The sequence below is a fragment of the Urocitellus parryii genome, chromosome 12, assembly GCF_045843805.1.
Source record: "Urocitellus parryii isolate mUroPar1 chromosome 12, mUroPar1.hap1, whole genome shotgun sequence".
Lineage (NCBI taxonomy): Eukaryota > Metazoa > Chordata > Mammalia > Rodentia > Sciuridae > Urocitellus > Urocitellus parryii.
In genome coordinates, this window is record NC_135542.1 from 45,750,282 (window position 1) to 45,762,521 (window position 12,240).

General features: G+C 35.9%; 1 protein-coding gene across 1 annotated transcript in view; it reads right to left on the reverse strand.

Moving 5' to 3' along the window:
• Wdr35 (WD repeat domain 35) overlaps positions 1–12,240 on the reverse strand; it is a 61,353-nt gene that overhangs the window by 25,159 nt on the left and 23,954 nt on the right. Inside the window, exons 12-14 of the mRNA XM_026409173.2 lie at positions 6,887–7,031; positions 4,263–4,332; positions 894–947 (exon numbers count right to left, since the gene is read on the reverse strand). Of these exons, the coding sequence (XP_026264958.2) occupies positions 894–947; positions 4,263–4,332; positions 6,887–7,031 (269 nt within the window). The remainder of the gene's footprint in view (positions 1–893; positions 948–4,262; positions 4,333–6,886; positions 7,032–12,240) is intronic.

The window sequence follows — 12,240 nt, forward strand, 5'->3', positions numbered from 1 at the left end:
CCTGAAAACAGTTACAGTTTTGAGTATTTGTTTAAATATATTTTTAAAAATAAAACTAAATATATTTTTATGTAATTCTGGGAAAACATCAAGACTGACAGATTGGCAGCAAGTATATCAGACAGGAAAGAGCTACGGTTTTTCAAGCCCTGGCCAAAAGAAAGAGTGGAAGGTCCACACAGCCAGTCTTGACCTCTTTCATCTAAACCAAGAGGAGCCTGTCAAAAAGGTGGGGATACTATAGAATACAGGGCACTTTGGAGTTTTTTCCCCCATAAAATTAGCTAACAGCTAACAAATGTTAGTAAAACTGGAAATATATACTACTTAGTCTCTGTTTCTGTAATTCCAATGCAACTCCATCAGTATTACTATATTAAAGTAAGCACTTCTTTCTAAAATTAATATTTTCAAATGTCAGAGCTCAGGAAAAAACACTATACCATTGATTCTATTTGCAAAGTTCAACAGACATTTGCAGCAACCTCTCTACCTTACTAGCTGGCAAACACCACCTCTTCATTCTAAGTTGTATGAAAGTAGTTGAGCCAAAACATTTTCTTCAATATAAAATAGCAAACGACAGAGAAAACTTTCTAAATCCCATTTGATAGCACATCTTTCAACCCTTTATAGGGCTCCTTCAACCTGGTGTCAAACTCTACATGTACTTTATCTTCTCAGATAGCCATCATTTTACTGCCTTTATAAATAGCTTTTTTTGTACATGATTAATTTGTGAGGTTAGCTAGAAAACGTTCTCCTTTCCTAAATTAGACTCAGTAAAACATGGGGTACTCACAAGATGCTATTCATATCCAAAAATCATTGCTTTAACCTACTTTTAAAATTTAAACAATTATTACTTATAAAATAAGTTTTTTCCAACTTACCACAATGAGTGTCTTATCAGATGCAGTTATGGCACAAATTGGATCTCTTGTGCCCTAAAACAAATAACCAATTATTATTATTCAATAAATACCTATTGCATGCTTAATCTATAAAAGATAAATGCAATTCACTAAGAAGAATATGGCAGGTTGGGGGTACAGCTCATCAGTAGAGTGTATGCATATCATGAGGGAGGCCTGGGGTTCAATCCCCAGGATCAAAAAACAAAAGAAGGAGAAAGAGGACAAAGAAGAAGAAAAGAATATTGTCCATAAAGTATTTATTAACTTAAAAAGAAACTTACTTACTGAGCACTTATTATGTGCCAGCCACATACTCAAATTAAATCTTTACTCTCAGGTGTAACTCAAAAGTGTACTGGGAGAGATGCTGAACTGAACACTTAATTGTAGACAGCATGATAGAAAAAGAGGCACAGACAGGGGTTATGAGAGCAGAGAGGGAGAAGCATCTAACCTACAGCAAGATGGGTGAAAGTCTAGCTCTAAAAGATGAACCAACAACAGCAGGGCCAGCACATGCCAGGAGGAAAAGTCAAATGGCATGGCACTGCAGCCACCTCCAGGGCATCGTGTCTGCGGGGGGGAAGCCCATCTCAACAGGTTACACCCTGTGTAATTCCATTCACAAAACAGTCTCAAACTGATAAAATTATACAGGTGGAAAACCGATTAGTGGTTGCCAGGCAACATGGATGGGCTGGGGAGTAGATGAAAACATGCATAAGTAGCACTAAAAGGAGTACTTTTCTGATGATAAAATTCTATACACACAACTGTATGTAAACACTGGTGGAAACTGAATCAGGAATAAGGCCCCAGTCTAGTAATAGTATTGGATCAATGTAAATTTCCTTGTTTGGATGTCATTTTACAATTACATAAGATGTCACCATTGTGGGAAGTAGAGTAATGGGACTATTTCTTCAACTTCCTGGGAGCCTACAATTATTTCAAAATAATTTTTTTTAATAAATCAAAAGAAAACATCAGCCCGGCATAGTCAGGAAACTGCAAGTTATTTAGCACAGCTGAGGAATGTGCAGGAGAAAAAGTGGGCAGGAAGGGACAATCTAAGGGAGGGGAGAAGTTGGGGGCATCTATATTTTATTCTTAAAAATATGATAATCTGCTGAAGATTAATATTTGGTGAGCAGGGGAAGGCAGCTGCGGTGCTGTCTTGCTCCGCCATGCCCCACCCCAGGTTTACATTTTATACAGTGCACTGGCCAGCAATATGACAAATGGGTTGGCACTGGGAGGATGTGGAAGCCTGAAAGTAAGAGACTATGCTGTGCCATTAGACATCATAGCCACCCACCATATGTCACCATTTAAATGTAAAGTTTCATTAATTAAAGTGAAATAAAATTTTGGACTCAGTTCCTCAGCAGAACTAGCCATATTTTAAGTGCTAGTGGTTACTGCACTGAGCAAAGATGAAATATTTCCATTGTCACAGAAAGTTCTCTTGGGTGATACTGAATGGAAATTTACTGCAATGATCTAGACAGGAACTAATGATACTGAACTAATATAGAGATGGGACACAAATTTGAGAGAAATCGGGGACTTGGCAATTTATTAGACACAAAGAGCAAGAGAAAAGGAGTTCTCATGATTTTTGCACAGATGGCAGAACCAGTCACTGATATGTATATGCATATGGAGGAATGGATTTGGAGGCAAGATGAATCATACTCAGGTTAAATTTGGGGTGCTTTCAAGCCATCCAATTTATTATACCCAAACAGCAAGAAATATATTATTATAAACTAGAAACATTAGAAAGATATTACAGTCATCCACATAAGATAAAGAGTGGGTTTCCAAAAGAACACTGAGAAGAGATTATTAAGAGATGGTCTAGGTCCGGAATGAGGGGACACCACAGAAACAGAGGGTAATGAGCCCTTAACAAAAAGACAAGGAAAAGACAGGTACAAAATCAAGAGTATGGTTTCATGAAAGCCAAACATGAAAGAGTGATCAAACCTATTAAATGTCACATACAGATCAAAGAATACAAAAAAATCCTATCAGAGTTGGCAATTCAGAGGCCTCTAGAAACCAAATGGCAATGAAGTGAAAATGGAATGTATAAGGGAAAGAAAATGAATGTAAAATATTCTTTCAAGAAGTTTAGCTCTTGGGCTGGGGATGTGGCTCAAGCTGTAGCACACTCGTCTGGCTTGTGTGCGGCCCGGGTTCGATCCTCAGCACCACATACAAACAAAGATGTTGTGTCCGCCGAAAAACTGAAAAATAAATATTAAAAAAAAATTCCTCCCTCCCTCCCTCCCTCCCCCTCCCTCCCTCTCTCTCTCTCTCTCTCTCTCTCTCTCTCTCTCTCTCTCTCTTTAAAAAAAAAAAAGAAGAAGAAGAAGAAGTTTAGCTCTAAAGGGATAAAGAGATAAGGCAGTGGTTAGAAGAATCCATGTGGCTGACAGTGGAACTTGTTTTTAAGATGGGAGAGATTTCAGTCTACTTTATGTGAGAGTAGGGGAAAGAACTGCTTGATGATGAATGGATTTGGAATTTCCCAAAAGTTTCCTAATAGAAGAGACTGTTTCTTATTCACCAGAAGATTCCAGCATCCAATGTATGACACATAATAGACATTCAGTGAATACCTGTTGAATAAATGGATGGACACTGTAGATGACCAGAGGGACTCCTGCATATTCTAGTGAACAGATCTAGATCTGCTGTCAAAAGATCTAAATTTGAATCCTCACTTTGCTACTCTCAGTTTTCTTCTCTATAAGATAGAGAGGAGACTCCATACTATCTGGTTAGATGCATCAGATAAGAAAATAGATAAGAAAGAGCTTTAAATACTCTAAAAAAAAATCTTACCAAAAACAAAATTGCTTACTAAAATATTAAATTACATTAGCTTATAAACAAAAGTATATTTCCACAAAGAGAGAATGAACTATGCTACCTACAAAACTTGGTATACTCACAAATATGCCAGAGATGACAGGCCAATCTATGGTCAGTAGACCAACTGATAGATCCACAGACAATAAGATAGACAGACAGATGCTGAGAGAGGAGGGCAAGAAAGTGAGGAGGAAAGTATGTTCCCCAATGCTTTTAGATAATTAGTTTTTCTATTATCCTATTAGCTACTTATCACCACTTTCATTTTCATTGAAGAGTTTTTAAGATTTAAAAAAAGTTTTTCAGAATAGAAAAAAAATTTTTTTAATTAAATTTAAAAAAATTAAAATAACATCCCATTCACTGGAAATGAATTCTTTTTTCAGTTCTCCAAATAAAATTACAATATTTCCAAATCTACAGATATAAATCTTTTCTGAGAAAAATAAAATCACCTACTTGAATGGCTTTGCTATAATCAAGGACCCCATCCACTGATCCAGAAGGAGTATCATCAACATGATAAATTCTGTTAAAAAAATAGAATTCCAAAGAAAATTTAATAAAGGTTATATTATTTCATAATCTTTACAACAATGAAAGGATTGGGTGACACCACTGAATACTGTTACTTAATAAAAATCCTGATTATTTTAAATAATTCTTGATATAGCTTAGTTTCATAAGGTATCTACCAGATATTTACAGTTAAGTAAGCTGCTTCTGATAGCTGTGCCCCAAATATATCTGACCATTCAATTACATATTCCCGTTGAATTTCATCAAGCTCTGAGGAAGAGGTCACCTTACTCTGTCAGGATTAACTCCTACTCCGTGAACTTTCTCTGTTGTTTCTCCATAATTTCCCTTATGTCAGTATGTTTAATAAAAATAAAGCTTAAATGGACTTGAGAAGCACTAATTAAAGAAGATACGCTCTTCATGGACCCCTGCCATCTCCCTGGCACCATATTACAATACTTTTTCAAATTGCAATGGAGCGTCATTGCTGGTTTACTCGTCCACTGACTCCCACTAGGTGGTGAGATTCCTGGAGGCAAAGACTCTCCAGTCCCCAGCACAGTGCCACGCACTCTCAAGTGCCATAATATCTGCTGAAAAATTATTAAAATGAATAAAAAAAATTTAAAGAATTACTAAAATACTATCCTAGCTCCAAGGCCTTGGGCAAATTACTTCATTTCCCTGAGCCTCAATTTCTCTCTCTGTAAAACAACAGTAAAGATCCTCCTCTAGCGTTTCTGGAAGCAAAAATAAAGTGATGTTTATAAAGCACATAATAAATATAGAGCCTAACACAAACAGGGGCTGGCTCAGAAATTGCAGCTATAATATAATTACAGAAAAAACCGTGCCATTATCTATTTTTAAAATACCATAAAATTTTATAATTATTCTGAAATCATGATTGTAATCACCAACATAATAAGTACATCGAATTTTAAAGAAATTTAATAGAGAACTACTAAATTATAGAAACAGGGTATGTCTAAATCCATACATGTTTCTGCGTTTTAACACATTTCTATTAAATATATCTAGGCCTGCACAATTATTACAAAAGAAGTCAAAGATTAGAACAGCAGTTCCCTCAAGAGATCACGTAACCCAGTGCCTTCTCTTAAAACCAGAAAGACACAAGAAAGGTCAGTCCCAGGAAAGGGTTCCAAGTCAGATTAACTACATCTACACTTAGCACCTGATGACCTTTGGCAAATAATTGAAGCTCAGTGTCTCAGTTTCCTCTATGAAACAGGAATAATACAAATACCTATTAGATTTACGAAAGGATCTGGCACATAAGAAGTGTTCAATAAATGTTGGCTATTACCACCACCAGCAACATATTTTACAGATGAGGAAACTGAGATCCGAGGAGAACCAGCTCCAAATACCAGTAAGCACATCCCAGGTAGGAAGATAAGGAAGTGCTGTCTTCTTGATTGAAACAGAAACTAGAATTCCTACAACTGGCTAACAGAGGACAATGGCTACACAGAGATGCTGGGTCTTTCTCTCCCACCCTCTGCAACTATGTCCAAAGATCCAGCTTCTCTACAAAGACTTCAGGTCTCTGCTTATCATCACTACTACAGGAAGTCCTCCAGAGGACTACTGCACTACCCTCAAGGAAGCCAAAGACCCTCTCCAGCTAACCTTCTAGCACTGCTGATATTTACTTTTCAACAGTTTCTTCTTCCACATAATTCGCAAGTCCCAAATGCTTTTACTGGGGACAAACCTCCTATTTTGTAATTGAGTAAGTCATGAAAGGACAGGAAAGTTGAATTAAGATATCAAGTGTATGTGAGGGCAGAAGATGGTTTGAAAAAGCAGCCTGGGATTTCTGAGCTGACTTGTGCAACCCAGTGCCACCAACACATGCCTGTACCCTCATTCAGAGCTGTCAGCTTAACACACATGACAAAATGCTTTATTTAAAGACTTAGAGTAACAACCATAGAACAGCAAACAGAGACAAAATAACTTAGAAAACACTGTATATGCATCTTCACCTAGACTTACTATAAGAAGTCTCTCCTGCAGGCTCCTCACGTGGAACAGCTTACCCCCACTTACCACAGCCATTCCAACTCCAGACTCCTTGGAATCCAGAGCAAGGGAAAGAAGCCAAGTCCCCAGTGTACCACACTCAACACCTCTTCCATACCTGTGCCTCAGGACCTGCCTGTCCTCTGTACCACTAACCCAAAAGAATGAAGCTTCAGTTAGATCCTTGGACTACAAATGAATAATCATATTTCAGTAAACATAATAACCTTAGTATCTTGGGGGTAGGTGAGTGAAGACAGCAATTTCATTACAAAAAACAAAGGTCTCTAGCCTTTATCTCCAAGGGTTTTCTTTTATTACACCATAATATCTGTCTTTTATTTTGAGAAATTTGAAATGGATCAATCTGAAAAATATTCATATTAATGGAAAAATATTTTGTACTAATCAAGGCAACTGGCATTTCTCAAGCATGAAAATTTATAATTACTATATCTGGTTTTAATGTGATATGGTTAAACTATTAAAATATGTATCAAAAAAGATACCTTTCTCTTCCTTCTTTCCGAGATCGAGTTATCTGATTAATTTCCAGTGCTGTGAGCTTCTTTGCCACACGATATTGCCAAATATAAAATGCTTCTTTCGAAGCTGCTATCACGTGAGTTTTGGTCATTGCAACAAATAAGGGCACTGTCAAAAAGAACATTAAGACAATTAAGTAATGGTTACACAGAATCACAGAATGTCCTCCTGAATGTAACTTCAGGAATCACAGAGTCCAACTCCTCATTTTATAGACAATATACCTGCAGTTTCAAAATACCCACACACAGTCTCTCAAACCAGAAAATAATCTAAAGCTCATAGGACCATTCCATACAAAAAGAATGGATCCAAGCACCCCAAAAATGCTTCTTTTGAAGCTGCTGTCACATAGGTTTTGGTCACTGCAACAAATAATGGTACTACTGAAAAGAGCATCAAGACAGTTAAATTAAGGAATGAATCAAAGGCCTAAATACAAGAGCAAAAACTATAACACTTAAAAGAAAATGTAGGAGTAAATCTTTGTGACCTTGAGGTAAGCAATGGTTGGTATCTTAGATATAACACCAGAGCACAATCAACAAAAGAAAAAGTAGATAAACTGGACTTCACCAAAATCAAAAACATTTGTGATTCAAAAAATACCATTAAGAAAGTGAAAAAGTCCACAGAATGTGAGAAAATATTTAATCATATATTTAATAAGGAATTCTATCTAGAATATATCAAGAACACATAAAATTCAATAATAAAAGATGAATAACCCAATTTAAAAGCAATCAAAAAATCTGAATAGACAGTTATCCAATGAAGATTTTTTTTTAATGGCCATTAAGAAAATGAAAAGATGGTCAACATCATTAGGCATCAGAGAGATGCAAATGAAACCACAATGAGATATAATTTCACACCTACTACGGAGCTAGAATCAAAAAGATGATAACAAGTATTGTCAAGAATGTACAGAAATGGTAGAAATGTAAAATACACTTTGAAAAACGGTTTGTCAGTTCCTCAAAATGTCAAATACAGAGTTACTTTATGCCCTAGCAAGTATTCTCTTAGATTATACCCAAGACAGATTAAAACATATGTCCACATAAAAAGCCATACTCAAATGATCATAGCAGCATTATTCATAATAGTCAAAAGGTAGAACCAACCCAGATGCCCATCAACTAATGGATGAATAAATAAAATCCAACCTCTGCTTTCTCTCCCTACAACCAGTCATGACTTAGTTCAGAATTTATCTTTTCTCCTGACCTCATATGTGTTAAATCCCCATTGTAACTCAGAAAAAAATTATCCCAAGTTCCTTCCTAATTTAGAAATATAGTTTTCTAAACAAATAACTTTTTCATCTGTTTTCTCTCTTAAAAAAATGTTCAATCTCCTACTGTGGACCCTTTTATGAAGTAAACAAGCTAATCAAATCCTATTATAGATTTGAATTTTGAATATAGAACTTTTATACTAAATAAGTCAGTAAAATTAAGTCATATTTTAAAATGTTATTTTCATAACTGTCAAAGATTTTTCTGTTTAAAATCTGTACTATTAACAACCACTAGAGGGCATTCCAAGCCTCTCCTGGGTGGGGAACAAAAGGTAGGCTGAAGAATGGCCACTGGGCCTCCAGGGGGCGTTCAGGGCAGGCCCAGGCTCTCTCCTTCACTTTGTCGTTATTAAATTCTAAAACATTTACTAAATATTTAGTAAATTCCACCATGAATATGCGAATACTGGTAACCCTTATGCTCTTAGAGTAATCTGAAGTAAGTTCACAAACCTTTACTGCTTTCTAATATAAATTTTCCTAAGCACATAAAAACATTTTTCCAACCAATGTTTTATCATAATTATAAATCATACACAAGTTATTTCTTTTTGTTAGCCTGACTGATTCAAAATTAGGATATCAGTGGTTCCAGGTAAGAGTCAAATTTCTTGGATTCAGGGCTGGGGATGTGGCTCAAGCGGTAGCGCGCTTGCCTGGCATGCGTGCGGCCCGGGTTCGATCCTCAGCACCACATACCAACAAAGATGTTGTGTCCGCCGAGAACTAAAAAATAAATATTAAAATTCTCTCTCTCTCTCTCTCTCTCTCCTCTCTCACTCTCTCTTTAAAAAAAAAAAAAAATTTCTTGGATTCAAATCACAGGCACTTGCTAACTGTGGCACTGGATAAAGTATTTCTTCTCTCAAAACCTCAGATTATTTATAGTAAATTAAAGATAATAATGATGCCAATCCTATTTATAAAAGAGAAAATAACTATAAAGCATAGCACAGTGCCTGGAAGAAAGTAAATACTTAATAATTTTAAAGCCAATATTTATTGATTTTTAAAAATATATGCCAGGCCCTCTTCACACATTACAAATATTAACTCACAATCACCCTTTAAGGTAGCCATTATTATCTCCATTTAGCATATGAAGAAACTGAGGCATAAAACAGTTATAATTTGTCTATGACATATGCTAGAAAGTGATAGAGTTGGACATGAACCCGGTCGATCTGACACCAGGTTTAATGCTCATAATCACTCCTCAGTAAGGATTAGGAAGTATTAGGCACGGATGATATTCTTATTCTCATTTTTACTATCTAGGTAGGTTTTTAAAATACAACCATATAGGGCTGGGGTTGTGGCTCAGTGGTAAGCGTTCACCTCGCATGTACGAACATAAAAATAAAGGTATTGTTTCCAACTACAACTAAAAAATATATATATATAACCATATATAAATTCTCTAGTCAATACAAAATTAAACCCAAATATATTGGAAATGTGTTCTTTTGAGTCAATATAGTAGTGATTTCAGTAAATTTATATGAGTAGTAATGCCATCAATATAAATTTTGATACATCTTTATTTTAAAAATTCACTTCATCCAGATTAAGCTTCTAGAAAAAACAAGGCCAAATTTCAAGGGATCAAATGTTTTAGAAAAAGAACATTTTTCTGGACAAAAACACCTCATGCCCTCCTGAACTATTTAATACTTGGGAAGAAAAAATTCAAAACACCTAGAAAGATTATTGAAAAAAAAATTTATGAAAATAATTGTGCTTCCATTAGTTGCACTTTGTAACACTAAAAGCAGTCATTTCTAGTCAAGCCAGGATGTAAAATGATTTAAAACAATTTAGGAATTCACATATAAGTAAAACCTGCTTGTAATATTTTCATGCTGAGCCCTGAAATAAATGCCTGCATTTGTAACAGTCCCTCCCCTACTTTCCTACTCATTCATTTCTTAGTCTTTTAAAAGAAGCTGGTAAACTGAAACTGCGCTGAAGAGTTTTCATCAAATTAACTTTCTCTGGAATACATGGAAAACACAGTGCATGTGTTAGAGACGACCATTAGAAACCTGCTGTGCTCCACCAAAATGGCTGCAATACGGGCAACCTGGCACACTCTGGCCACTTTGCATGACCCCATGCCTCTGTAAATGCTATCTTCTCTCTTTAAAATATCACCTGAAGAAATACTTATCCCTCAAAACTCAGCTCAAATGCAACCTTTTCTACATAGAAAAGATGACTCTGAGGCCCTTATGCCCCAAGATTCATTTATCCAAATCTTTCATGATACCTGGCCCACAGCAGGGGAGCAGTAAGTCATCTTTCAATGGACTGATTCAATCTTAATAACTTGTTTATAGACATCATGTAAGAAGTGTCATAATTTGCCAGACGCAGTGGCACATGCCTGTAATCCCAGCAGCTTGGGAGGCTGAGGCAGCAGAATCACAAGTTCAAAGCCAGCCCAAACAATGGCGAGATGCTAAGCAACTCAGTGAGATCCTGTCTCTAAATAAAATACAAAATGGGGCTGGGGATGTGGTTCAGTGGTCAAGAGCCTCTGAGCTCAATCTCTACTACCCCCCCCCCACCAAAAAAAAGAAATGTCATAATTAATTTCTCATTATTCCCAGTTATCACTGAAGTATCCAAAACAATATATACTTATTAATGATTTGCTTTACTCTATATTTACATGATAGAAAATATCTTCCACATGTTCAATAAACATTTACTACAGGCCAAGCAGTGTTATGTACTGGGGATACAAAAGTTAACTAGAAAAAATATTTTTAAGAAGTTCAGAATCTAAAGGAGAAAACAGGCAAGAAGATCAATAACTGCAGCACAAACAAAGAAGCACTTTGGGGAATGGGGTTGTGGCTCAGAGGTAGAGCATTTGCCTAGTATGCGTGAGGCTCTGGGTTCGATCCTAAGCACTACATAAAAATAAAATAAAGGTACTGTGTTCACCTACAACTAAAGAATAAATATAAAAGAAAAGAAGTACTTTGAATAAAAGTATACCACAGATATCATAATGACCCCATGGAAGAGCTCCAAAAGAGGGTGCCCTAACCCTAACATGTAGAGTACTACAGAGCTCCACAAACCATACTCCCAAATAATGTGTAAAATCCTTTTTTAAAGGTTTCTATAGAGACTGTTAAGAACAAGAGTACACAGCAGAACAAGAACAATATGTTTCAGAATAGAACCAGTCACACGTGTTTTTTGTCATTTTAGTCTCCAGTCCTTGTGAAAATTTGGCATAGAAACTTTATAAAGAAATTTTACAGGATATGTAAGAAAAAAAATGTTGAGATTTTGGCTGTGTTTGCTATAGTGCAATGAAAGAACCGTTTGTTAAAATGTCAATCTGCAAGACTGCAAAAAACATTTTGAGACTCAAAAATACGAATAATCATGCCCTCACGTATTTGCCATTTTATGAAAGGGAAGGATTTGCATTTAGCTTTATTTATTTCACAAACAGTCTAACCTGGTGCAGCTACTTGGGAGGCTGAGGCAGGAGAATAGCAAATCCAAGGTCTACGTGGGCAACTTCGCAAGATACTTGATCAAAAATGAAAAGTAAAAAAGGCTGGGGATGTAGCCCAGTCATAGAGCACCTCTAGGTTCCATCAGAAACAAAAGAAGAAAAGTCAACCTGAGACAAAAATTACTTAGAGGCTAACCCTATCATCATATGAGTCTATGTTAGAACTTTAGTTCTTAAAAGAAAAAGAATATAATCTGAAGATTAATAGAATTTACCCCTTAAAAACTGTTATGCTTCCAATAAATAAGATATTTGTGACAAGAGTCAGTAATACTAAGTCTTTCAACAAGGAACACTAACATATGTAGACATACAAATGAACATACCTATATAACAATGGACATAGATAGGCAGTTGAAATATTTCAATATATCAAGGTGAATGAATTACCAACACCCTGACCTTAGAGCATAAAATCTTAAGGCCAGTAAATATTTTTCACATTTGCTTGTTATCAACTGAAGAACCTAGCA